The sequence below is a fragment of the Alligator mississippiensis genome, chromosome 13, assembly GCF_030867095.1.
Source record: "Alligator mississippiensis isolate rAllMis1 chromosome 13, rAllMis1, whole genome shotgun sequence".
Classification (NCBI taxonomy): domain Eukaryota; kingdom Metazoa; phylum Chordata; order Crocodylia; family Alligatoridae; genus Alligator; species Alligator mississippiensis.
Genome location: NC_081836.1, coordinates 10,381,947 through 10,409,529, shown reverse-complemented (window position 1 = coordinate 10,409,529; position 27,583 = coordinate 10,381,947). Strand labels below are relative to the sequence as shown.

At 49.0% G+C, this 27,583-nt stretch overlaps 1 protein-coding gene and 1 long non-coding RNA gene across 2 annotated transcripts; one reads left to right on the top strand and one right to left on the bottom strand.

Moving 5' to 3' along the window:
• Nucleotides 1-5,516: 5,516 nt before the first annotated feature.
• On the bottom strand, nt 5,517-26,227 carry CA6 (carbonic anhydrase 6). The gene is made up of 10 exons (XM_014610372.3): nt 26,139-26,227; nt 25,934-26,026; nt 24,133-24,315; nt 18,126-18,274; nt 15,658-15,753; nt 14,930-14,996; nt 12,221-12,378; nt 9,569-9,692; nt 9,025-9,123; nt 5,517-8,528 (listed from the first exon to the last, which is right to left on the bottom strand). Exons 2-10 carry the CDS (start codon nt 26,010-26,012, stop codon nt 7,915-7,917), a joined length of 1,569 nt encoding a protein of 522 aa, XP_014465858.1. The 5' UTR covers nt 26,013-26,026; nt 26,139-26,227; the 3' UTR covers nt 5,517-7,914.
• On the top strand, nt 18,281-20,698 carry LOC109284728 (uncharacterized). The gene is made up of 2 exons (XR_009456203.1): nt 18,281-19,389; nt 20,022-20,698. It is a non-coding gene; the product is annotated as an uncharacterized LOC109284728 (long non-coding RNA).
• Nucleotides 26,228-27,583: the final 1,356 nt, after the last annotated feature.

The window sequence follows — 27,583 nt, the reverse complement described above, 5'->3', positions numbered from 1 at the left end:
CAAATGAAGGGATGTGAAATGGAGGGACTGCAGTGCTAAGAGCACAAGGGCGGTGGGGAAACTGGCCTTGGGCAAGCTAAAGGATAGTGATATGGCTGCTAATCTCTACCGGTAGTCTGCTGTTTACAGATGCCCAAACTCTAACCTTTCAAAGAGCCATTGTAAAAGACAGGCAGGTTTTTAGGTGTTTAAGCAGCAAGCAGGGGTTTTGGGGAAGTGCTTTGGGATAGTCAGGTAAAAGCCAGGATGCAATGGAACAAAAAGTCCGGGATTAAAATGCAGTAAATGGAGTTCTGTCAGCGATGCTGCAATGGAGAATGAGAGCAGGGTCATGCCCACAATGACCTTTCTCATCTAAGAGAGAAACACTCACCAGTGAAAGGGCAAGATGAACGCTAGCAGGACATCCTTCAGTCCCTGTGGTATCTCCCGCCAAGCCCAGCTCCCTGGGTCCCCCCCATCACAAGTGCCCCCCAGTAAAAAGAAAATACATGGTCTGTCCTGTGGGGCAGGCCATAAATTAATGGCCTGTCCTCTTGGAATGGAAACAAGGGACTTAAATCTCCAGCTTCTCAATCAGATTTGTAGCTTTTCTTTCTGTCCAGAGACCAGGCCGGGGAACTCCACATGCTGAATAAACCTGTTGTTCGGTATCGGTATTATCAGGTAGCACAATTGTAGTTTCCTTCCTTCTGCTCAGCACTGTGCTCTGCTTTGGGTGACGGATCTCACTGCGCCCATCCAGAGGGCAGATACCACTCAGTGTCTGGCTGTTTGGTTTGGCTTGTGAGAATGTATCGCTCCATGTGCCTGCACACAAGTGTTCATATAAGCTGCATTTTTGAATTTCAGCTAGAACTAGCCAAATACTAATTTAGTGCCTTATATGCATCATCTGATGGAGACAGAAGCCTGTGTTGTGGCTGAGCAGAATTCTGGCCGCTCTTTCTAGCAGCTGGATTGCTCTCATCCATGGATGCCAGCTGCATGCACACACCTCTTCGGCTGTGGATTTCAAAGTCTTTTGCAAAGGGTAGGGAAATGCCCCTCCTTCCACTGCTGGAGAAATGAATGGGCTGTCTGCAACAAGCTGAAGAGGGGTGCAGTTTTACAGTGCACTAGTTACTCTGTTCTCTCTCCCCGCATGGATGCTCTAGTCTCGTGTGCACTGCAAGCAGTTCCCTCTGCTCTGAAAACAGAGTAAACTCCCTCTCACCTACCAAGGGGAGTGAGCATGGAGTGGTGTGCATGTACTGGATTCAGTCCTGCACCTCAGTAAGAGATCCACACAGGTCACAGCCTGCATTGGACGCAGCTGCTTGTCAAAGTACCAGCCCTGTTACTTGGACTCCAGCCCTAGGAGAGTGGTAGGTAGCAACCTGTGGTCTGTCGCCTACCATTCTCTGTGCTGTCTCTTCACAGCAGCGGTGTCCCTTGCTGTCCAACTGTGTCTTTGGTCCCAGCCAGGCTCCTTTTCCCATCCCAAAGCTTCGGCTGCCACCTAGCGGTACGATCAATAGGACAGTTAGAATGAGCATCACAGAGCTGAGAGGGAATTTAAGCATAGGTGCCAAGTACATGGAGGCCTGAGGGCAGAAGGCAGGGTGACCACGTGTCCCTAATTGGGCAGGACAGTCCTGAAATGGGAACATCAAGTCTTGGTCCTGGATGGCATGACTTTGAGACAGAATCTGTCCTGGATTCCTAGTATTGTGCAGGGATCCAGGTTTTCCGTTCACCATGGAAAAATGCAGGAAATGGCAGGTTTCCCTTTGTGGACTGGCAGAGCTCCAGCCTGCAAGAGGCTGCCGGGAGCGGGATGCAGGGGGTGCCAGGTGCATGTGTGTGCACGCATACATGCACGTTGCAAGGAATACAGCCCTAGGCAGCGATGGAGAGCAGCTCCCCCAGCTGCCTGCAGGTAAGTCTATGGGAGGGGGTAGATTGAGGCCCCCACAGTGAGGGAGGAAGTAGGGCAGGGACTGGGCCTGGGGCCTTGCCTACCCAGGGTGGTGTATGGGACCCAGGGCCAGGGCAGGGAGTGGGCAGAGCCATGGGTAGTTTGTCCAGGGGGCAGAAGTGGAGAAGAGTGGCTCCCTGCCATGGCATGCACCCCCAGGGAGGAAGGTATGGAGGGTGAGGCACATGCCCACCAGATTTATGCATAGGGCAGGGGTGGATGTGGGCTGCTTGCTACAGCCTTGGGCATCCCCATCCTGCTGCCCTCTCCTGGGAGCCCCATGCTGGCTGTGCCGTCATGGCAAGGCACCCCCTGCCCACCTGGCAGCAGCAGGGGTGGCGGCGCTGAGTTGTGCTCCCTGGGTAGCAGGGTGGGGAGCCCACATCCACCCCCATGGGCTCCACTCAGCTCTGCTCTGGCTGCACCATGGCCGGGGGAGGCGGCGTCATTTTAGGCCTCCCACCCAGCAAAAATAAAAGTCAGTGCCTATGACCTCAAGATTCATTTAGGCTAATCTCTGCATGGACGCGGGCCACTCCGTTTCTTAGGTATCCCTGGAAAATGCTTCTCCAGCCTTGTCAACACCTCCAGTGAAGGAACTTCCCTGGGCAGCTGGCTCCATCATCCCGCTGTTCCAAGAGTAAGGCACTGGTTTTCTGAGACCACATCTAAGTCTGCTTTCTGTTGCAACGTAAGCCCCTTGCTTTACATCTTGCCCTCTGCAATGGAGGAGAGCTGCCGTGCTTCCTTGTCTTTAGGGTAGCCTTTCAACTGTGGAAACTGCTCCTTTCTTCTCCAAACTAAACAGCCTGGTTCGCTCTGCCTCCCCTTGTACAACTGGCATGTTAGCCTCTTTGCTGCTCCCCTCTACATCTTTGCCACTTTTTCTGCATCCTGAGTCAGTAACAGCAAGGAGTCAAGGATTTATTTATTTTTATATATGTGTATATGTATATGTGTGTATATATATATATATATATATAAATTTGTATCCAAGGTCAAACTAGCCAAAACTAATTCCAAATCCAAGAGTCCAGAACCATAAGTGGCCCTACTACTGGCAAACATCCTCCACCTGCACCTGGGGCTTCAGATGTTTCCAAAACCTTTGGCGGGCATCCTCTGTGTCCAAGAAGGCAGTTTTCCTGAACCACCTCACAGAACTGCTCTTCTAACGTGGTTCAATACTGGTCGAGGTGCAGCGGCTTTAAGCGCAGTTTATGGAAATGGGAGGCTCCTCCCTTGCTTGCTCCAAGGGCCTTATGGCTAAGGCCAAGCAAAACTAGGGGGCATGTGAACCCCAAGCCTCCAGGCGTGAGTCTGCAAGCAAGGAGTTAGGGATGAGCTAGTAGTTGACTGATTGCTGCAGCTCCTGTCATTACTGGAACGAGAATTATTTCCCTCTCTGTAGTGGTTTTTCATCCAAGGATCGGCAAGCTGTTTACACCCATGAATAGATGAATGCTCCCATCAGCCCATGCATTAATTACCAGTACATCCACTCTTTTCAGATGGACAAGGGCTGTCCAGGCTGTCAGGCTTAGAAAGTTGGAGAGCCTGACTGTAGCTGGCACATGGCATCTATCACTGCAATGGGAATTAACCCACTTCTCCATCATGCTCCTATGCTGTAATCTCCCCACTCCTCTTATTGGCAGTCACTCATTTGTCTCTGCCAAGAGAGCGAGAGGAAAAGCACAACTGCACACCCAAGTCAGATGTGGTCTCCTCCAGAGACTTATGACTTGTGTCTAGTGAAAGATGGGCCTCGCCTCCAACCAGTGCCACTGTAAGCAAACTGACCAGCGAGGTGCAGATCCTTCAGGGTGTTTACAGAACTCAATGGGAGTGAAGTACCTGCTGGTGAGGGTCTGGGCTGAAAATCCTTCACATCCCAGATTCACAGAAGTTTTGGGCTGGAAGGGACCTCATGAGATCATTGGGTCCAGGCCCCCTGCTCTGGGCAGGAAGGACTGCTGGGGTCAAATAACCCCAGCAAGGTGTGCGTGCAGGCTCCTTTTGACAATCTCCAGGGTAGGTGCCTGCACCACCCCTGCTGGGAGTCTATTCCAGTCTGGTCACACGAACCGTGAAGAAGTTTTTCCTTATATCCAGTCTGAAACCTTCTTCTAGGAGTTTATGACCATTGCTCCTGGTTTTCCCCTGGGGTGCTTTGGCAAATGGCTGTTTGCCTAGCCCTTGATATATCTGTAAGCTGCCATCAAATCCCTTCAAAGTCTTCTCTTTTCTAAGCTGAGCATTCCCATATCTGTCAGCCTTTCCTTGTATGGCTTGCTCTTCAGTCCTCTGATCGTATGAGTGGCTTTTCTCTGGACTCTCCCAAGCTTCTCCACATCCTTCTAGAAGTGCGGCGCCCAGAACTGGACGCAGTACTCCAGCTACGGCCTCACCAATGCCGAGTAGAGAGGGAGAATAACTTCCTTAGTTTTGCTTGAGATGCATTGGCTGATGCATGCCAGCGTACTGTTTGCTCTGCTAAATGTAGCATCACACTAGTGGCTCATATTCATTTTATGTTCAATTATGACCCCCAGGTCCCTTTTGGATGTGGTGCTAGCTAGCACCACACTAGCCTGTGAGTTTGTTGCAGATTTTACCTCCCCAGATGGAGCACTTTATACTTTTCAGTGTTGAACAGCGTCTGGTTCTGGTCCGCCCATCTAACTAATCTGTCTAGGTCCGCCTAGATCATCTGCCTACCCTGAGGCTGATGATCCAGTGGGAAGGGATGAACAAAAGGAATGAGCAAGTGAATAGGATCATGGGGAAGGAAACCTTAATTACATTTCCCTCGGACTCTTGCTCCTGAGGGACATGTTCAGGGAGGGAGCTGGAGTGACAGAACCAGGAAGGGAAATTCCCACAGGACAGGGCAGGGTATGCTATGGCAGCAGCACTGCAGACCTCCCTGCAGCCTCCCCTTGGACTAGGGGGATCCCTATACCCCCATGAACTGGATGGTGCAGAGACTGCACTCACTTTGGTCTCCTGGGGAGGGAAAGCAGCAATGCCAAGTGGGGAGTTTGGACACCCAGCCGCCAGTCCACCAAACAGCTCCGGAGGCATGAGAGCATCACCATGATTTGCCAAGTCGCTACCCTGCAGAGCAAGAGCTGCAATGACCAGGACCCTTGAGGACTTTCTCAGTCGTGCATATGTGCTCATACATGCGCACACACACATGCTTTGCAGCCAAGACACTGGATGTTTCTATTTTGCCCCTGCCAACAGGCAGTCCAGGCATTGGCTGCTCACCCCTCATCAGTTCCCCTTCTCAACTGCAACTCCTTTCCTTCTGCTGCTCCTCAGCCCACATACTTCAGGCTTCAAACTCAGAGGACAAGTCTCTGCAGGAGTTGGGCCTGGCTTCCCTAGAAGACGCTCTGCTGCAGGACAAGCCTCTGGTTGAGAAGAATCCCAGCAAGACAAAGAAATGCATCAGTCCTCAGCGTGCGGCGTCCCACAAACCCTCCAAGCACATTGTGGTGTTACCTCAGCCTGACTTTGATGACACAGAACCAGCAAATCCATGCAATGCTTGTCACAAATCCAGAATTTATTGGCACATGTATTTCATATGCATAGGATACAGCAGCGTCATTCAGCTAAGGAGTCATGACAGGCCTAGTATGTTGGTGTGACAGACTGGACCATCCAGCTCTGTCCAGCTGTCAGTAGTATTCAAGAGGCAAGGCAAATAGGCAGAGGCAGTCCCGAGTATTCACTCCTTCACAACCGCTGCAAGGCTCAATTTGACATAGGGATCCTCTGTACCCAGTCAGCCCACCCTGAGCAGTTCTCCATACCAGCGCTGTGCTTGAGTGTGCAGGCAAAGCTAGCAAGGGCACAGCACTCAGCTAGGGGGAGGTGGCTGGTTCCTTCATTTTAAAACCCTTTTGCTTGAGGGCACAAAAAGCTCTTCCCCCAGAAAACCGCTCAGAAACCACCCTAGTATAAGTCATGCCCACCTGGACTTCTCTACAGGGGTTTCAGGTGCACGCACAGTGCCACACTAATGCAGCCGTGCTGCTTCCAGCTTGGGAGCCAAGGTGCGCCCGAGGAACAGATACAGCCTGTCTCCGCACGGCATCGGTTTGTCTGAGCGCAGCAGAGCGTGGGCTCGCAGGACAGGGGGCAGGGCAGAATGATGGGAGCTTTTTAGCACATTTACTAGACTAGGTTTTGCACAGTCAGTTATTGCACATTTGGAAGCTGTCGTGCAAAACTGAAAGCTTGCCCTTGCTACCCATCGCTAGCAAACACCACTCAGAGGTCAGAAGTGAAGAGTGTGTGTGTGTGTGTGTGTGTGTGTGTGTGTGTGTGTGTGTGTGATTGCTAGCAAACACCACTCAGAGGTCAGAAGTGAAGAGTGTGTGTGTGTGTGTGTGTGTGTGTGTGTGATCGCTAGCAAACACCACTCAGAGGTCAGAAGTGAAGAGTGTGTATGTGTGTGTGTGTGATCGCTAGCAAACGTCACTCAGAGGTCAGAAGTGAAGTGTGTGTGTGTGTGTGTGTGTTGCTGCCATCTGCTGGAAAGAAACAACTAATCCTCGGTAGCACTCATGGGCTTGCTGGTTACTGGTGGAGACAGGCCTTTAGCTTAAGTGCTCTTATATAGCTAGGGAAGGAGAATCAGAGTCCTGTGTCTGCCTTTGCAATGCAAAATGGCCACAAGATGGCCCTGACATTTCTAGGAGCCTGTGAATTTGTTTCAACACAGCAGCCAGTGATTCAGGTCTCTGCAATGCTCTCTGACTGCTCAGTTTTCCTTTTTGTCACTGATTTCCATTCAGAGGAATGGACAATAAACTAGAGAGAAGAGTCTCTGTGCAGCCTCTGTCCCAGCAGGTCTTTGACACCATTTCAAAAAGTCCTTCCTTGAGGACATAATCTGGCTTGACCCATTAGCCAGTGCCGAGGGCAGGTAGGAAAGTTGCTGTGCATGGAGCAGAGAGAGGATTCAATGCCAAAGAGGTGGAATGGGATGACTCTGTAGGTGTGAAGAGGAAGGAGGGTTTAATCCCCATGAAAACATCAATGCAGAAAGATTGGGTCAGTTCTAGACACAAGGCAGGTGGATACCCTGCACAAGGATGCTGGGACCAGAGAGAAGAGGGAGCTGAATGCAGGTAACAAGGCAGGAGGGGAAAAGTAAGCAGTGCATGCAGCAAGAGGGGCCCTGACGCATGGACAGAGGATGATGCCATGTATGAAGCTGCCGTGGGATAGAGTGTCTTTTTCTTCCAGAGACCAGAGAGACATTAGTCAAGTCATACTCCTGGTACATGCTCCTGGACAGGTGTGACATTTGAAGTGCTCCAAAGCACTCCAAAAACCAAGGGTGAAGATGTGCGTGCTTGCAGAAGCATTTCAAAAATGGCCAAAGTGCATCCTGAAATGTCTATGTGGCTCAGTGGTCCTCCAGCACCCCACAGTGCACCACTCCCAACATGCCAGCACTGCGGGAGAGAGGGAGGAGCAAGGTGGACAGCCAGTGAGCACTCTCCTGTCCGCAGGGACCGCTGGAGCCCAGAGGCGTGTGCAGGGATGCCTGCTCTCTGGCTGGAGAGCTGCACTGTTTCATGTGTTCATGGCCATTTTAAAGTGCGTCAAGGGTGAGGGGCGCGTGCCTACACAGCGCTGAATTTGAAGCGCTCGGAAATGCCAAGTGCTTGAAGCGTATGCCTGTCTATGGCAGGGGACACTAGACTGCACTGATTTCTTTGCATCTGGTTTCCCCACCAGCACCCCGATGACAGAGGGTTTAACCCCTGCCTGGCCCTTGCAGAAAGCAAAGCGAAGCACTATGACAAGTGTTTCATGAAGCTAAAAGCAGGAGGTAGAACCACCAGTGATTCAAGAAAAGTAATACACTGTGCTTCCCCTGTTTTCATGAAGCCGGGACCACCTCAACCAGGCACTTGAGCAGAGGATCAATGGCAACTGGAATCTGTCTCCAGCACCACTCCTCCTGAGACACTCATGGGGGTCTCCCCCCAAGCGATGACGTCTCCTCTCAGCTCGTTGTGTTTGCATAGAGCAAGCGCTCGAATGTCGGCGTGACTAAGAACCTTGTTCCAGAGGTTCACGTGGCTCATCCGGCCTATGAACCTGTTGGAGAAGATCCCAAGAAGATTGTCTCTGTCCTTCCCGAGGACAAGAGTCCCTCCGGCCTGGGTCACGTACCCCTTCTGGATACTCTTCTCCCTCCCTACTGCTCCATTAATCCACAGATCTGCTGTCCCAGAGTGGGATGTCCAGGATACACAGTAGTGGAGCCACTCCTCAGACCTATGGTGCAGGAAGAAGTTAGTAAAATGGCCCCCAACCCACAGCCCCACGTCTGACCCCACGGTCACCACCAGCTCATTGTCACTCTCTGGGGTGGAATAGGAGAGAACAGTCTGACTCCCAAGGTTCTGGGTTTGGATCCAGAAGCACAAGGTGAAGGAGTGGAGCCTCATGACATGGCGGGGCCGGACATTCACGTAGCTCTCGATGTTGTCAGCGGGGAAGAAGAACGCTGGGAAAGCACTAGATTGAGCACCTGAAATAACCGAGCAAGGGGCAGTTATTACATATCCTTAAAGGCTCCCTGTGCTACGAGGTATTTTAGGGGACAAGACTAGGGTCTGACCTACAAGCTGTCAGGAGGGACAGTCTTGTGAAAACGTAAGCCAGTGACTCAGGAGTTGTATTCCTGACTGTCTTGCTGACTTGCTTTGAGCAGGTCAGTGAGCTCCCTCTGCGGTTGATGACAATTTATGCTATAGGGATGCCGTAAGTTTTAATTCTTTAATGTTTGCAAAAACATAATGTGCTGAACTTTGGAGACAGAAGAGCAGAGCGTTGTTGCTGTCTCTCAAAACTTCATCTGCACCAGACGAAGAACTGGGTTCTACTCTCAGATGTCCATATAGTGTCCGCTGACATTTAGGCGTCCAGGACAAAGCAATTCTTAGGTCCTCAGTTCAGGGACATAGGGAGTGATTTCTTGTGCAAATGAAGCTCTCAGAAATAATAAGCAGGTGCTCATTTCTTACCCCTCAGGTGCACTCCCCCCAACAGATGCTTCTTCATGTCCTGGAGCTGAGCCTGTATTTGCTCCAGTTTCAAGCTGAGTTCTTCTAGGTGACAGATTTCTAGAGCAATGAAACAACAGCATTTGCAACCAGATCCACAGGTAACAGGTGGACGTTTGTACGTGCCACAGGGACACTTCTTGGCCTTCCTAACGCTGGAAACACTGGGGAGTCTCTCTGTTGCTCAGGACCTGTCTCCTATACAGGGCATGTTGGGGAATCGCACTGGGGGAACAGAGCAGTTGCTGACCACGTGGTCTTTGTCAAATTTTAAGGGAACTATAGTGCAATAGCAACCATGCAATGGGAAGCCAATTTCTGCTCCCACCGATGTTGACGAGAGCCTTGCCGCCAGTCTTCCTGGGATCACAATTTGTCCTCTTGCCTACCCTGAGCCCATGCTCCATTGCCCATTGTTTCTCCTTTTGCATGTCTGCATCTTTCTGTTCATTTCTTTCCTGGCCTCAGCCTCACCTGGAGACACCCGCCCCCACCCCGGTATTACCTTGCTCCACTTTAGCTTTGAAGGAGGATTCCACCACTCTGTCGTTGAGGGGCTGCGCGTGCCGATAGTCGTTTCGCAGGGTTTTATTTTGCCAGTCCAGCAAGGTGTTCTCCAGCAGCTTAATCTTTAAGCAAGACACAGCACAGGAAAGAGAGGGGAAATGAACAGATGACTTTTAAAAAGCAAACTACCCTCATCAGACAAGTGGCTCATGAGCTGCAGATCAGACCCAACGCTTTATTGGCAGAATTGAATGGGAGCTCAAGCCAGAATTGAGACATTGCATGTCAGGATGGAGTTGCATTAGCAAGGCAAAGAAACAAAAGAGTAGAACAGCAGGGAAGCCAGGAGCTAAATCTGCCACTGGCTATAGCAGCTGGAGGAGGAAATTGTTGTGAGCACCTGCCCATCACTATCCATGGAGGGGAATTTTGCAATTCCTCCTATTGTGTTGCTTGACCACAGCTGTCTCTGTCTCTCAGCTTCCCCCCATTAGAATGAACAGCCCCGTTTCAGATGCAAATCCACCTTGCTCACCACCAACAGAGCCCTTCACTCATTTTTTCCTGCTTTAAAGAGGCTGCAGGCAACATTACTCATCTAAGAAAAATGATGACCCATCAATCAAAACCCGCTTATTCTCTCTCTCTTTCTTTTTTTCTTTCGTTCTTTTTTTTTTTTTTTTTTGGTTTTCCTTATTTTGGGGTCTCTGTCCTTCACTAAATCCTTCTTTTTGGACCTTGGTGAGGTACAATGACAGGCAGAGGCTTGTCCTTTCTAAGAGGTTCTGACTGCTGTTTGAAAGGACAATGCATCCATGGTCACCCATGGACTTTCTTGTGTTCGGGATGAGGGACCTGGAACAACTCCGGTCATGTCTAAGGCCTGGGCTAGAGTGTAGATCAGTGGTTTTCAACCTTTTTTCATTTGCAGACCTCTTAAACATTTTAAATGGAGGTGCAGACCCCTTCAGAAATTTTGAATGGAGGTACAGACCCCTTTTGATTTGTAAGTGCAGGTATTCATATAGTTTTGATTGATCATAGTCATCTTTTGTGGACCCCTTAGATATAGTCTGCAGACTGCCAGAGGTCCGTGGACCACAGGTTGAAAACCACTGGTCGAGACCCACCACACAGCCAAAGCTGGCAACTGGCCATTAGCTGAAATTAGCTCATCTATTTACACAGTGCACATGCAAACAAGAGAAAATGGATTTTCCCAAAATACCAGTCATTATTCTGTAATTACCATAATCTGGTCAGAGGCTTCATGACGCTTCTTTTCTTGTGGTAAAGACTGTCTCAGCAGCTTGGCCTGCTTTAGTCTGGGCTTTCCTGCCACTTTATTTTTGTAGGGCTCCTTCACCATTGCCTTTAACTGAACAGGGGCCTTATCAACAATGGCAGCTAAACTCTGGAGCTGCAGAGATCTGAACTGAAACCCCTCTTGCTGCCACGCATCTGCAGCCGCTACTGTGCATTTGGGCAGGGAAAGGGAGAGAACAGGCTCTGCATTCCTTATATCAGACTTACATTTGGTCTACAAAATTCAAACTATAGAGGACGTTGCCATTACCCTAATGTCAGGGCTGACTTGTGCTATGTGCACATAGGGCTGGCAAAGCTCACAGCAGCAGAGGGAATGACAACAGACAGTCTCTGATTCCAACAGGGACAGTCAGGCCATGCTATTAATGGTGTTGCTGCTGAGGTTCGTTTCATTCCCACCTATAAATAATAAATCAGGGGAGCTGCTCTGCCTGCTGTAGTCAAAATGAGGGTTAAGAACATTCAGCCCAACGCTAGTAACATGGTGCAGGGCTCAGTGCCCCCACCTAGCACTGCTCTCAGATGCTTTGGTGCTTTTTCTAACTATTTTACAGATAAAGAAACTGAGGCTCCAGGAAGTAAAGGCCTTGCAGGGAGTCTGTGGCAGAGCTGGGACTAGATCCTGGAAGGCTGGAAAGAGTGATTCTCTCAATGCTCCATGAAGCAGGTAAGCAGTTTTACCGTCGTACAGACTGAGCAACTTAGGTGCACTGGGCAGATTTCAGTGCTGGTCAAGATGCCCAAAGCTGAACTTGGCCCCGAGGGAAATGTCTGCTGCTCTCCCAAGAATCCAGGAGAGTGGGAAGGAAGGAAAAATGCTGTATCCACTTATATGCAGCTACAGCTAATGGGCCTGGAGTTCAGCCCACAATATGGGATTAGTGGTGTTCTAGCTATGGTGCCAGTGCTATGGTAGCCAGGCCCCATGGCAGAGACAGCCCCACTAACACAGAAGGATACTGTGATCTTGGGCACATTATTTACCCTCAGTGCCTCAATTTCCCACCTGTAAAATAAAGATGGCACTACTGCTCTGCCTTGCTCAGTTTGGGGTGGTGAGCCTTAACTCACTGCTGCCTCTGCAGAGCTTTGACTTCCTTGGCTGGAAGGTCGTACAGGAGCGAGCATCATTTTATGGCATCACCGCTCCGTTGAGATTCTCTGCGATGTCACTCAGTGACCAAATGCCCAACAGGCAGACGCCTCCCCGTGACCCTGCTGCATTGAGGACACTTGGGAAATCACCAGAAAATGGAGAGGGGAGGTTGGGGACAAATGTGAAGGAGGAGAAGTAGTTCTTCAGCCACCAAGTGAGCTTTACCTGTGTGGGTGACAGGATGATGGGAGAATCAAAGACGGTCCAGATGACGCTCTCGGAGCATGGTGGTGTAGTCAGTGAGCCTGGGTATCTGTAGAAGTGTGAGAGGTTTTCTGGCAGCATGCCCTGGACGTCCAGTGATGTGAGCCTCATCGATTGCCCTGGGCGGGAGACGTGGAAACAAGGTGCAGATGGTGAGTGCCGGAGGAAAAGCACAGCAGGGCCAGAGTGCTTCCTCACAAGGTAAGCCTTGGGAAGCCGCTTCCCCAACTGCCAGGAGATACTGCCAAGGGCAATGGAGAGGGACTGTCCCTTGTTGTCAGTTCTGTAAATCACCTGGAACAGCGAGGCTAAGATCTCTGTAGAGATCTCCACACAGCACATCGCAAAGCCCTGCACACAACCAAGCTAGCTCAGGTGCCGGCAGGACAGACAGGCACGTGGCCCTACACGTGAGAGAGTGCACACAGGTGGGGGAGTGCCACATTCATGCAGCTAAGCTGCCCCTGGCACCTGAGCTAGCTCCTACTTTACAGGGCGCTGCCTTGTGCCATGGTCCCTGTGTGCTGCCGTACCGTAAACCATTCTCAGTAACAGCACTTGACAAGGATGGGCTGCAGGATTAACACGCCTTCCCAACTCTGGACGCCTCAGTGATGACAAAGCACCATGGAAAGGCCAAGTACAATCAAGAAGAGAATTTTTTTCTATGGTTCGGGCCATCCCAGCTCCCCCAGCGGTTTCCCCCATAAATAGCCCAGGATGGATTTTATGTGCACTGAGTGACACTTGCATTTGCTGGAAAGACACTGCGACTTTGTCTGCCTGGGGGATCCGCAGCAGAGCCGGCTGCCCAGCTGGAGAGTCCAGCTTGGTGTGCTCAGGGTTGCTTAGCACTTGCAGTAGCCAGGTTTTTTTGAGATGCTTCAGGCAGAGTTTTGGTAGACTTTAAATGCCCAAATGGCTTCTACCCTGCTGCACAACCAATGTTTCTAGCATTTACAGATTACAGTCCTGCTCCACATGTGGAGGCATGAAGCAGTCCCCATGACTACTGAGCACGCAGAGCAGGCTGCGTGCTGCCGAGGCAGGTATGTGTCCCCATACTCGCATGCTCTGGGCAAGCATGTGTCATGAAATTATGCCCAGCAAAACCCCTGACTAGCGGGTGGAAGATGATGGATGGCCAAAACCCTCCCAAGTTTAGCTCCAGTAGTGAGTGCCCCCAAGGCCTCCCTCACTTCATCTCAGCACCCAGACTGAGCCACCTCCCCAGCTGACCTCAGGAAACTTGCCCTCTCTGCAGCTGAAAGAGAGATGTGGGCCCAGGCAGCCAAGAGCTAGCTGCAGGTGCATGGTCTTCAGTGTGGGGATTGCTCCTCTAGAAGGGAGAAATCCTTGGGGTCTAACCCAGCCCCTGGTTTCCAGTGTGGTAAAGGCTTCCCCATGGCTCTCCGCCCATTGACTCCAGGGCAAGATGCAGTGGCACAGCTTCAAGAGGAAGGCTGGGGGAGCAGATGTGTAATGCTTAATCTAGGGTATGATGCCTACAGCACTCTGCTGAGAAATCAGAAAGCCACAAAGTCAAACCCTATTGGGTGCAGAGGGCCTAGACCCTGGGTGTCCTTCTTCTCTAACCATTCAGTTAGTGGGTAAAACATGGGGGAAGAGGTCCTGGGTTTTTCTGGGCCACAATTTATCGTAGAACTAATGTTCAGGCACATGCAGACAGAGCCTGCCCGACCAGAGTGCAGCCTACTGCACATGCTCAGGAGCCATTTGCACACTTGTGTGTCCTGACTGCATGTGTAAGAGGATTGCAGACTCTGCCTAAGTGCAGAAGCTGGCCATTATGTGGCTGGGTGAGTGCCATTTGGGCATGTGAAATGAAATGGGGTTCTGCCTTATATTTTCTCCGATCCAAGAACTGAGGATGGAGGGGGAATCTCCTTGTTTTACTGCCTGCAGCGACTCTTGTGACAAGAGCAGGGGCATCCTGCATAAGGATCCTTGTTTCTGGGGTCCACAGGAAGGAGTGATGCCTCCGAGGTGCAGGGATGCAGCATGGCTGAGGATGCCTAGTTATGGAGCACTGCTTTGGTGTTAATATAACTGCAGCAAGCTGCCCAGCAGCCCTCACTCTTCTCAGCAACCGCCACAGCATACAGAGTAGTCGGTGAGCCGACAAATGGGGCTGCCTGAGGCTTATAAAGTGCAAATGAACTGGAACAGCCTTAGCAGCTGGGGCTTGCTGGCTGAGTCAGGGCCCCGACGCTGTCATGCAAGAAGAGGACATGCAAGAGCAGGCTATATTTGGATGTTTCAGGGACTGCCTAAGCTAGTGCCAGCTGCTGGAAAGCTGGGGCCTGCTGCTTCGGAGGTTGTCTCCTCTTGAAATGGTCACTGTGCCCATTCTTCCAAAAAACATGCTCTGGCAGAGCTAGGAACTAACTGAAAAAAATCGGAGGGTATTTTCCTGGGGATCAGACCAGGTGATTTACAGTGGTTCTTTCTTCGCCTTATATTTCTGAGACCCGACATCTAGGCAAAGTACCCCAGCATCTCAGACCATTTACCAGTCAAGCCTGGTCAGGTCTGACCCTAATCAGTCCTCTCTTCTCTCCTTCATCAGTGCTTGTCCCATCCAGCGTTCATGGGCACTGGCATCCCAGACCCCAGGAATGGAGGAAGAAGGACGGCGCAGGGACTTACCTGCATATCTGATTTTGGCCAGGTTGGAAATGAATTTGCTGTAGTAGGTGTTCTCAAAATGTCCATCCTAGAAGGAGAGGAGGGGCGGGTGAATGATGTGCGTTCAGGTCTTACCCTTGCACTTGGACAGTTCAGCTTGGGAGATTCATTGCTGCTGGAACCCATTTGAGCATGAGGAAGGGAAAACTGAGGCATAAAGATGCCGTAGCTGATAGTTTTAAACTTGGGAACCTGAAGTTGGACATGCACGTAGCTAGCTATATGTATGTGCCTAAGTGAGTGATGTGGTTGTCAGAGGTACAGAGCATCTAAGTCCCTGTTGGCTACTCTAAAGATTTTGTGGGTACTCAGCACCTCTGAAAAATCAAGCCCATTATTTCAGTGTTTCAGAGGTGAGTTAGAAGCCCACCACTGGGAAAGCCTGATCTGAAGTTGCACGTTTTCTCTTGGCCTAAATAAATCACCTAAAATCAGCAGATGGACTGAAAGGAAAAACCCAGGAGGAACCCCACTCCCCTCCCAGAAGGGGGAGTAGAAGGAAGGATCATCCCCACCACTGTTCTCTAATCTGTCATGAAAGGGGAAAGCTCTTAAGGACACGAGCTGCCTCCTTATGATGTGTGTGAACAGCATCCAGCACCAAGGAGCTCTGTTCTCAGTTGGGCCTTGCAAGAGCTACTGCAATACGAACAATACAGCCCCATGCCTGTTCCCTCCCTGTGACCTACCACGTATAGGAAAGCAAGCACGGCCAGTCCATTCGGCTTGTCTTTTGCTTCTTCAAAACTTGAGTAGTTGCCAGAGTTGTAATGGACAATGTGCAGCTGCGGGGACAAAATGGGGTCAGTCAAAGAATTGGGACTGATGCCTTCACCACCACCAGCTCTTGAAGGAACAGTCCCAGGCTGAAGAGCTCATCGGTGCCCCAGGCTCTCCAGTGTGCCTGCAGCTATGTGAGCATGAAACCAGGGTTGACTTTGGTTTGCATCCTGCTTGTGTGATGGGGCTTGCACAGCTCTGGCTGGAGAGGTGGTATAGTCCACAGGGGCCATACATGGGTTTTTGGCTTGGCCTGTTGTGTGACTTTGGCTTATTCACTTCATCTCTTCCGTCTCTTCTCTATTTAACCTATAAGCCCTTTCAGTCATGACTTGTATCTTTGTGTTTGTACAGATTATGATGAAGTGAGTTCAGGCTCACAAAAGCTTATGCATCTTGGATTTAATCTATAAGGTGCATTTCTACTCTGCCTTCTGCCTGACTTTAGACTAACATGGCTAAAGTAACTACCTCTCTCTGCACAATACAATACTTGCTTGGCACAATAGTCTCTAGGTTCTACTCAAATGCAGATCTTAGCAGCTGGGCCCATATTCTTCTGCCTGTTCCTCCCTTTCCTCTTCTCCACCAAAGCTGCTAGCTGAAGGTACAGTCCAACTGTTAATGCCAAAAGACCCTTCTGTGTATATTGCCTGCTCAGCTAAAACTCGTGAACAGCTGCCAGCAAGACTGTGCATAGCAGCAAGCCTGAATTTGGTCTGAGTCCAGGAAAGAGAAGCCCAAAGGTAACCATGATTCCCTCTTTGCTGTTAAAAGAGAAAAGGGGGAGGAGAGGCGGGGAACAGATCTGACACCCCTGGGTACAATGATGTATGTTAGCAGGTGGAGGAAACAAACACTTTGGGATTGAACTGAAGCCCATGGGACTAGATAGGAGCTTTTTCTTTAGTTTAAATATTAGGGAGGGAAAACGAGCTCCTGTCAATCAACCCTTGCTAACTGTGTAGCTGCAAGTATCAGGGAGACGAGAGCATTTCGTGTCCCTTTGGCTTTCTAGGGGCAGGTTCTCTGCTGCACGTGACCCGATATGACAGAGTCTGGCCATTCCCTTCTGTCAATTGAACTGTAGCTAAGTGGACCCCCAGGACAAACTGCTTAGGTGGAGGTGCATTTCTTCCACATCCCAGAGCACGCACGAGCTTTAGGCTGACAAGCATGGGCAAGGAGCAGCCAGGCAGAAGATGGTAAGTCTATTCGTCAAGGAACCTTTGATGAATCAGGGATGTTTTATCATCCGTGATAGGGTTTTCATTGCTAAGCACAGCCTGAAAGAGCTCTGAGCAGTGAAATACTAGAGCTTTTCACTCCTCTGTCTCTCGTCTTTCTTGCAAGAACCCCCAGGTCAGTCCTCACCCAATTAGTCTGTCGCAGACAATGGCTTGGACTCAAACATCAGGCCAGACTCAAAGCTGTGCATTGCAACAGTAATGCCAACTCTCATGAAAAAATCCCAGGACTCCTGATTTCCAAGTCAAATTAACTCTGATTCGTGATCTCCTGATAAGAAAAAATCCTGAGATTTGAGCTCTCTCTGGTGCATGTAGAGAGTGGCGAGCTGGTAAGTCTGTGGGAGGGAAGGGGCGGTATCAAGGCCCCCCATGGTGAGAGGGAGTGGGGCAGGGGCTAGGGTGAACAGGGCTCTGGGGCCAGGGCGAGTCACGCAACAGAGCTGTGTGCGGCTGCCCTTCTGTGCGGGTGTGTGTGTCTGCCCCTCACTCCCAAGCCACAGCCTCCCAGCCCTGCTGCTGACCCTCACTCCTGACCCACAGTACCCCACATCCTGCTAGGGTGCATGGGGACCTCCCCTCCACAGGCTTCAAACCCCACAGCCTCCTACACCTTTACAAATGAGGCCCCCCCCCACACACACACTTAAAAATAGCATCTCATGATTTACACTCCAAATCTCTTGACTTTTTAAGAGTTTCTCTCATGATTTTGCACACGGTGGGGTTGGCAATACTGTTGCAAGCTTTGAGGGATTTCTGCCTTGACTTGTCTATTTTCCCCAGAGTGCAGGGGTAGAGCAAGCTTTTTTATGCCCGGAAATAAAGGCAGCAGGCCAATTCTTGTCCCAGAGAGCGCGGAGTATTGGAGTTTATTCTTTGCCACCTGAAACTATTTGTAGCCACCTGGGCGAGATGGGCCCAGAGCAGAATTCGACGCTTAGCTTGCTCTCCCCTGGACTACCTGGGACAGTCAGATCTTTTGATGTCAGCAGTTTGCTGGGTGCTGTGTTTGTCAGCATTGGTTTTCTAGCAAGGGGATTTCCTGGATTTTTTTTATCCAAGTGGAAAAGGCAACCCCGCAGCCAGTCCACTTGTGGGGGGCAGCGTGTCTGCATCTAAACAGGTACCTCTGCAAAGTATCTCATGCCGTCTATGGTGTGTTCAGAACCACTGGTCTCCAGGTCCAGCCCGCCCCAGTGAAGGTGCATCTGGACAGCAGTGAAGAGGCTTGGGAGTCCTTTGGTGATGCGCATGGTGGGCGGCAAATCAATCTGGACTGCAAGGCAGAATCAGGGAACAGCATGAAATCAATGGAAATGGATGCAGCTGGGCCGGGGTGGTAGCTATGTACTACAGGGTGTTGCCCCTTCTGCAGAGAGCATCTCAACTGAAGTCAGTGGGCTTGCTCAAGGCAAGATCTTCAGCCTTCAGTAAAGCACATAGATGTGTGATCAGTGCTGGTGAAGTCATAGGACTCCCTGCAACCTGTTAGGTATGGGTTTAAGCTCTTCCCTTGCCACAAATCATACAAGTGTTGCTAAGAGCAATTATGTGAGCAGCTTCTATTTCTGTTAAGCAGTTATGTGAAGGAGACTAGCAAGATCAATTGTGAGTGTGCAAAGCACAGTAGGAAATTCCTCCAGTCACCATTAGCAACTAAGACGTGCCTAAGGGCCTAGGGTAGAGGAAGTGACCTCTCCTGTATCTGTGATGAAAGGAGTTGTTGGTATATCAGCCTGGCATGCCTATGGGATAGCAAGTACTTGATCTTTCTACAACAAACTGCATAAAGTAGCATTAGGGTAGCATTAGGGAACCTGAGAGCAGAGAGGTTTCTCCTGAAATGCTTTCTACCTAATTGCTGCCAGCCTATTCAGAGCTTTGGCTGTCTGAAGTATGTCCTAAGTTTGGGCTCTGCCTCAGGGAAGCACTATCATGATGACAGTGACTCTGGATTAGAAGGGAAAGTCTCTCCTTTACAAGAAATCCTTTCCCCAGCCTCCCTCATAGCAGCAGGACTGCAGGCCACTTGAAATCCCTGTAGACAGGTTCTTCCCCAGGCCTTAGTGATAATGAATTAATCCTCAGCCCTTACATGCACCTTTCATCTTGTGGGGCTCCTTGCAGTTTGCTTAACAACAGTGTGTCCATTTTACAGATGAGAAAAGGGAGGCACAAATGAATGAAACAGCCTCGCCCCTGATCATAGCGGGGAAAAAGGTTCATTCCACCTCTTGCAACAGTGTACGAACTCAAGGGACCCCATCCCACAGGGCATGATAAGCAGAAATAAATCAATTATTCTGAGAGATTACAAAGAAGAAGTTTGCGGAGACCATTTTGGATGGTTGAAAGAGGATCGTTGGAGTGCCCAATACAGGAAGCACACTGGTAATTATTATACCACACATTACCTTTGCAAAAACAGTATCTACTGAGAGACACAAATCCTAAATATTTGCTTTCCTGTTGAGGTACCCGGCAAGCCAGAGGGTCACATTGGCAATGTGTGTTCTTTGTTCTGTTTAGGTCAAGCAGAGATCCCCACCTTGCTCTCCCTAACAGTAAATCCCAGCGAGTTACAAAAAGCTTTTCATTCCTTAGAAATAAACACAAGCCCCGATTCATAATGTTATGTTTTGGATGCAGAAGGAGAAAGGGTCCTTTGTTCAGGCAGACAAGCTAAAAACATGGCTCTTTCTAACATGCCCAAAGCATCAATATTGTGTTGCAAACAGCTCCATTGCTTATTGTGTAGACACATGCTAACTCTTGTTTCATAATTAGGGGTATTTACTTTACCAGGGAACTCATTATAGGTTGTTCACTCTGCAAAGCAGGGGGAGAGAGCAGCTGAGAACATGTGCTAGGGATAAAATCCTGTCTGCCGTGTAGTTGAGAATACACCGCTAAGACAGTGTGAAAATACCTGAGGGCTGATTCTCCTGCAGCCATCACCCAGTATAGTCTTTTACCTCTGAACTGGTAGAGCCTCACATCTCCTTTGCTCTCATTTGACACAGAGAGAAATCAAGTTGAGTGGACCATCTATACCCGACTGCAGGAGCTCCAGCATCTGGGCAGAGGTCTTACAGTTTTCAGACTGCCACACATCACTGTAAAGCCTGAGCTCAGACTAGGCATGCTGTAACTTGGGATACTGCCCACTACAGGATGAAAACTTGGGGCTTTGTGTGCCTCTACAATTGGTCTCCACAGGGGACAAATATCTTAACACTACTGCTAGCTAATGCCGATTCATCTTCAGCATGAATTAGCCTCTGCAAAATAAGTCACTCTTTAGACTGCATAAGAATGAGCTGATAGGATTTAGGTAAAATGCTTGTAATTGTGTGTGGAAAGGTAGTGTGTGTCCTGGAAGAAGGTGGAAGAGGTATGTCAGCTGGGTGCTGAAAATTTCCCAGCATCAGGTCCCATCCCTCAGAGTGCTGACTGCCCTTTATTCCCCTGGATCAGCACGGAGAGGGATCATTCCCTTAAGAAGGCAAGAGCTAAATGCCAAAATGCTTACTGCAGGGATTCCTAGGCAAGGGAATGCTAGGATACTGATGCCTTGCATTGAGGCCAATCCCTGATGCATGCACGCTGCAGTAGTGCAAATGGACTTTGCTGTAGTGAAATGTGTCCCGGGAATTATACAAGTGAAAAAAACCAATAAAGTCACAGATAGTACTTTGTACCATTCAGGTCTACTAAGGTCCTATGTGTCCAAGGAGAACCTTTCTTCCCCCTGCATTTCACTCTGCTGAGTCTCTCTTGATGTTGCCTAAGGAAAGATTTTCCAGGAGAAAGATAAGACAAGCCACTCCCATGGAGGGCTGAAGGGTGGCTCTAGAATTTGGCCTGCGTCCCTGATTTAAAATGCCCTGGGTGGTGAAGTGAATATCTGCATGTTGACAAGAGTGTAAGAAAATACAACTATGCAATCAGAGCCTGGAGAAAGAAACTGGGAAGAATTAATTTGCAAGTAGAGAAGCTGATAATGCCAGCACCAGAAGCTTCAACAGGAATAGTTGGGTGATGAACAGGAGCCCTGGTTCATTAATGATTCTTAGAAATACAGTCACAGCTGCCTTTCTTTAGAGACAGCATGTCTCACTGCTCTCTTCTCCCCACTTCATGTCTCCAGTCTTCCTTTGAGCAAAGAGGAATGAAAGAAGATAAGATAAGAGTGCTCCAACCATCTTTTATTAATAGACAGATTTTTTTCCCCCTCAATGCCAGGACATTCCTTACTAGCCACTCACTTGTAACCCAAGCCCATCCTCTCAAAGGCCCCTAAGTGATGCATCAGACAGCATTTTACAGTAGGCCAAGTGCTGGGCTGGGCAAGAAGCCAGGAGTCCCTGAATTCCAGCCATAGCCCTGAGCTGGGGGGTGATCACAGGCAAGCCACTAAATCCACTGGGAGCTTCAGTATCTACCCTGTAGAAGTGGGGACAGCAATATTTACCCACTACCAGTGGGGTTATGTGATCTGTTCATGTTTGTAAAAGGGCTTCCAGGACTGCCTTGTCCTTTATGTTGTTGTTTGCACCTGAATCCAAATTACCCCTGGATTAGAATTTTCTACTTAAAGCACAGATGGCTTTGACTCGCTTACCGTGGGTGCAACATGAAGACATAAAGCTCAACACAGTCAGAACAAGGCCCACTAAGTACTAGATAGTATGAGAGGTCTAGCAACATTCCTAGGGGCTGCTGGTCTTTAGGGCTAGGGACAGAAGTTGCGCATAACCCAGATTAAGTCATCAGAAACTGGTTTAAACCTGTAACGAAATAGAAGTTCAGTGCATGTAAACCAGATTCAAAATGGCTGAAGTGGGTTTAAGATAAACCTGGTTGAATGTAGTATCAGACTTAAGTGATTTAGGTCAAACCAGTTTGTGAAACTTCTGTCCAAGACCCCTTCCTGGTTCAAGTTAAATCTGAGTCCCTCAGCATCCCAGCATGCTCTGCAGCCCTGGGCTGGGTTGTGCTGTCTGCTCCAGAGAGTAGGGCTGGCCCCAGCCCTCTACTTCCTAGCTGGAGCATGCAGGGGCTGGCTCACTGCACCCCCGCCCCCCCAGGCAAACCCCAGCTGGGGTCTGCGGCCAGGGAGGGGGGTTAAATTCATCTTCCCCCCGCCCCACAAGTACAGAGCTGCCCTGCTGGCTTACTTTGTGCTGGCTGTGACTGTGAACTACAAATCCCAGAGGCACCTGGAAGCAGGAAGAGGAAGTGATGAACAATCCTGTGGAGTCCTGCTGCTGTGATTGTGGACTGCAAATCCCAGAGACCTCAGGGGCAGCCGGAAGAGAAAGCAAATAAACCACCCATGCTGGCTACATGCCAGAGAGCCGTGGTCTAGCAGCCCCTGGTTTCCGGCCTAAGTCACTACAGGCATGTGGTTGCATTTCCTGAATCAAAAGTGAATGTCTGTTCATTTGCATATTGTTTCAATCTTTGCAGCTTAGATTAACCCGCAAAGACTGAATCAATTCAGCCTCAGACATTTTGACTGTCTGTACTTAGCCTAGGAATGATGATGTACATGCCCTTTTGAGGAATAAAAAGCTGCATCTTCTTTCTGTTGCTTATACATATGCTGCTGACAGGGTTTCCCACCGGTAGAGAAAAATCAGCAAAATTTGGAGAACAGAATTAAATGAGGTTACAAAGTGGAAAGCTCAAATAGCTGAAGTGAGGCGAGGGAGGCTTGAAAAAGAAAGACAACATTGTGCATGTCAGTAAAAATAAAAACAAACCAAAACTTCCAAGTGTCAAAAGGTTACCTGCATGTATACACACTGAATAATCCTCTAAAAGTGTTTGCTCTGCAAGGAGAAAGAAAACTTCCTATCTGACTGGCAGGAGGCAATGCTGCTGCCAGCCAGCTACTGCGCTGGGATGGGCTGGAGAGAACTTACCTGCTGCTCGGCCGTCCAGAAGAGGGATGCAGGGTGTGTTGGCCCAGTAAGGAATACCTAACTATGACAGGATGCCTAAATTAATCCAAGGTACATGTACCTCCTTATTATATTACTGCCTTGTATTGGGTACTGCATTACAGCCGTATCTTCAGTATGGCAGAAGACCTAGAGGAACTTGATTAATTCAATGTTATGTTGTCCTGTGTGTACAGAGATAGACACAGGACCCATATCTACATCTAAGCACACAAAGTAATAAAACAACTGAATTCATACAGTTCTTTGATCTCTTCTGCTTGTGCTGAAGTTGCTCTACTACCTCCTATGCTGTATAGTTCAAAGCCCCAGTGGATGTAGCCCAAGCCCTAATTGTTGTTTCAAAGGTAGGACAGCGCCTGGTTATACAATCACTACCAGCAAAGTTACCCAAGGCAAGGTTTGCTGTCCCTTCCACCTTGCTACAAAGGGTGAGTCTGATCCTGCAGGATAATGAGTCCCCAGTCACATCAGTGTAATATGACAGTCAACAGATCTGGAGAAAGTGGATGGGGGGTTCAAGAGGAGACTAGTTTAAGTGACCTTGAGGTCTCAGGAAGGCAAAGCGGTGACCATAGGACCACTGGACAAACATTGTCCTAGGGCATGCTCAATAAAGAGCATCTCCTTGGCCACTCTGATGCTTATTGCCTTTGAAATGATGGGGGGATGTGAGCGCTCAGCCCTGCCCAGTCATTCTTTTGTGCAGGCAGGCAGGGGCCTGTGCACTACTTAAGACCACAAAGCATAGCTTAAGTGCACATGGGTCTCTGCACAGGATGCCTTGTGTGACAGAGCCCACTGTTTCCTCCTCAAAGAGATGGACAGCCTCACCCTCACTATTCCCAGCACAGCCTGCAGGAGTTGTGGGTGCTCAGTATCTTCCAGGATCAGCCCCACAGAGCTTTGCCACTGACTTCGGTGAGAGCAAACCTAGGCTATACTGATTACTGAGGCAAGTCCATAGAATACCAAAGGTGAAAATATCCTGTTCACAGTTAATACCACAGAGCCTGACTAGAGCTAGTGGTAAAACTGACAGTGAATATGGCAAGCGAGGTGCCCCAGGTCCCATCTGCCGTTTCAAGGCATTGGCCTTCCAGTTCCTGACCTCATCAGCAATGATGCCTTCTTTCAGAGTAACTGCCAGGTCCCTGCCACTTACCCGAGTGCCCATTGTTGGTCATGGTGAAATTCCCTTGCAAGGGTCCGTCGTAACCACTGAGCTCCAGCTCCATCAACTGCGGGTTGTACCTTACCTTCCTCTTCTGAATGTCAATGGGAGATTGGTGCTTGCCAGCACAGTCGGCAAAGTGTCTTCCCCAGTGCTCCTCATCCAGCTCTCCTTCTGCAAGGTGGAGGGGAAGAAGAGCAGATGAATATCACACAGCAGGGAATACTGCTCCACCAGTGATGATGAGGAGGGTTTCCTGTCTTGCCAGCAAGGCAGCAAAGCCTCCTGATTGGCCAATTATGACACAAGGAACTGGGGCTGGTTAAAACTGTAGGGTCTTGTCTTTGTCATCATTACTCCCCCTACTTCTTTTCTTTAAGATGTTTAATAATAAATGCATAATGAATATAACTTGGCACTTACTTAGCACCTCTGTTTCAAGGACTTCTGATTTAATCAATTGACACCCATTATTAATGCAGGTAGGTATCTTTAACCCACTTTGTTCATGTGGGTAACTGAGGCACGGAGAAGATTCTTGTGCAAATCATCCATCGAGCTAGAAATAGATCCCAGGCGTCCTGGGTCACCAGTCACCTGGTCTAAGCTGCTGATTTGACATTCCCTCTCTTTTAACATTTTAAATGTTGATGTCAATACATTTCAGCTTTGGTTCAATCTAAGCACTTAACATTTGCTCCCCTCTTTTTCCCAAAACAATTGTTATCCAAATAGTGAAGCACTGCTTTAAACTTTCAAGGCCATTTGCCTTGCCTCTGTACTCCTATATTTAGGACTTTATGGCTAAGTAGAGCTGTTGATGACATCTCTATCACTCCTCCGGCTTAGAATCAATGTGGAAATCCATCCCTCCCCTTCAACGGCTCCCTTAAAATTTACAATATATTGATCCATTTTGGTCTTTTCTTGCTGAGAAACAGAATACCAGAGTCAAGGTGAAAATCCCAAGGTACTGCTGAAATATTTGACTGTGAAGGGTTATTGCAGCAGTTCAAGAGATGATCTGTTTAATCCTATTAAACATTGTTCTAAGCTCCTTCAGCATCCTCCCAATTTATAATTACTGTCACTGCCCCATTAGAAATCCATTTAGCATTTACCAGACTTTTTCCCTTTCGCTTCACCTCAGGCATGCCAGTTTGCAGGCCATTCGCCTGGTCCCTGACATTCATTCTGGCACGGAGGCTCCGCGATTCCAGAGATAACAATTGCTGGCAGCCCAGTGCCGTAATTGCAATTAAAGAAGAAAAAAATGTGTGCATTTTACTGCCTCTTGGGTGGCAGCAGGAGTCAAGACCCACCAAAGCAGAAAGACTCGCAAAATACTAAGAATTAAGCAACATTTCACCAGGGCGAACATACAAGCAGGCAGGTCTTGCCTCTGGATTGCTGTTCCACACCCTCTGAAACTCAGAGTGAGCAAGCAGTCTCTAATGGGAAACCTATTCTTTTCTTTTCAGGACCAACAAAAGGTCAGCTATTTTTTTTTTAGAGCCCTGCAAAGATTTTTCTCCATTGTTTGCCATCTATTGTTCTGCCTGACAATATACCCCAACAGCACAAAGGAATCAGAGGGGCTGACACTGAAAAGAACCGCGTCCAAGATTACACTGGCATCAATAAAGGGAAATAAATTAGCTGCCGTGTTGCTTTTTTTTTTTTAAACAGAAAAGAAGAAAAGCCAAGCGCTCAAAAGAACAGGACTGCCTTAAGGAAGCCGGCGGAGCCAGTAGCAATTCAAAAGCAGTAGTTTCTTTTGTGGGGTTGTTACCTTTGTATGTCCAGTGCGTGATGTGAGAGGAGCTGAGATGCATAAGAAGCAAGTGGAGGACGGTGCCTGTAATCCTCATGGCTCTTGCCGTCTCTGAAATCAGACCCACGTTGGGGAGCGCATGCCTTTAAAAACCCCTGAAAGCGTAAATAACAATTTACTCAGAGCCTGGCCCTTCCAGTCTCGGTCTCACCCTTCTCCTCACCCTGTCAGCAATAACAGCAGACACCACCACCGCTATTACGCTTGGGCCGCCCGCTACAACTGCTAGCGGCGGGTTATTGATCCGCTGTCAGAGGCTGCCAGGTCTAATGGAGCAGAAGGTCACACAGCTCATGTCCTTCAAACCACCTTGACACGTGCTTGATTGATACTTTTTTGCTCCCTTTTGCTCTCTGATTGTTTCTTGTCAAGGGGGGAAGCGCTGGTGTGAGCTTCCACACAAGCGTACCTGATTGTTTCCTGAAGTGAATGACTTCGTTTTTCCCCAAGCGAGCTTTGGAGGCAGAAAGAGGTGAAGGGGCTCATTTTCAATTGCTCGTATCCACAGCAATATTTGAAATTGGTGGGACCCAGTAGTGGTCAGGCCCTAAGGAGCAGGTTTTCAAATGCTCAGCACCCCAAGGAGCTCCATTTTCAACATGCACCTAGTCTACTGAGCGTGTTTGACTGGCCTTACTGTAGGGGCCTGAACATTTTGGAAAATCCAAGACCAATGGGCTGGATTTTTAACTCTATTTAACACTAAAGATACGGGCAGAAGCATAGAAGGATTTCTGAAGTGCCTAGATGCCTGACCTCCATTGAAGTCAATAGGGATTAAGTACCCAGACTATAGCTTTAGGCACATGAATATCTTTAGAAATCTGGCCCCAAGCAACAGGATTAGGGTCAAACAGCAAATGAGAGGCAGATCTGGAAAGTAGGTTCCCTGTCTGCTCTTCTGGTGTCCTACTACCATCCTATTATCAAGGCTTCTATGCCACTAATATCCTTTTCTGCCTAATATCCCAGCTAGGAGGGAAAAAACAAACCCCTATGGTCAAGAATCAAATCTAAAAGCAAAAGTAAAATAAAACCCTAATGCAAGCAGCTCAAGCAGGTAAGGAGGTGGGAGATCTCACATAAACCCACCTTCTGGGGTTTATATCAGGCTGCAGATAGATGCCGTTTTGCTTTTCAGCTTATCTTTTGTAAGTGAACAGTTAATTTTACAAGCGGCCTTTCCTGAGTGTGTGTCCCACACACTGTGTATTTAAAGTTTGGGAACTGCTCTGCTGTTGAGTCCCTTAACCCAACATGTATTTTCCCCTTTCCTCTAAAGAAGATATTTATTCTGACAGCTGCACTGAACTGTGTAGGGACTGAACTAATCAAACATGCCCTGCAATGTCTTTCGTAATCCGTGTGTATCCAGTTGGGTAAATAGTCCTTGAAATTAGCTGAGGGAGAAATTTCAGGGGTTTATACCTGTTTACACTCCCAAATTGCACACACCACTACACTGAGTGTGAACAGGAGACAAGATAGGAGGCTACGTCTGCATCAGTGTCTCTTCTGTCATCTTGGTTGGCTTGAAATTACTATGTTTGGCTGGATAGCGTGTAGGGACAATCAATTTCCCTGGTCTGTGGCTCATTGATCGGCTCC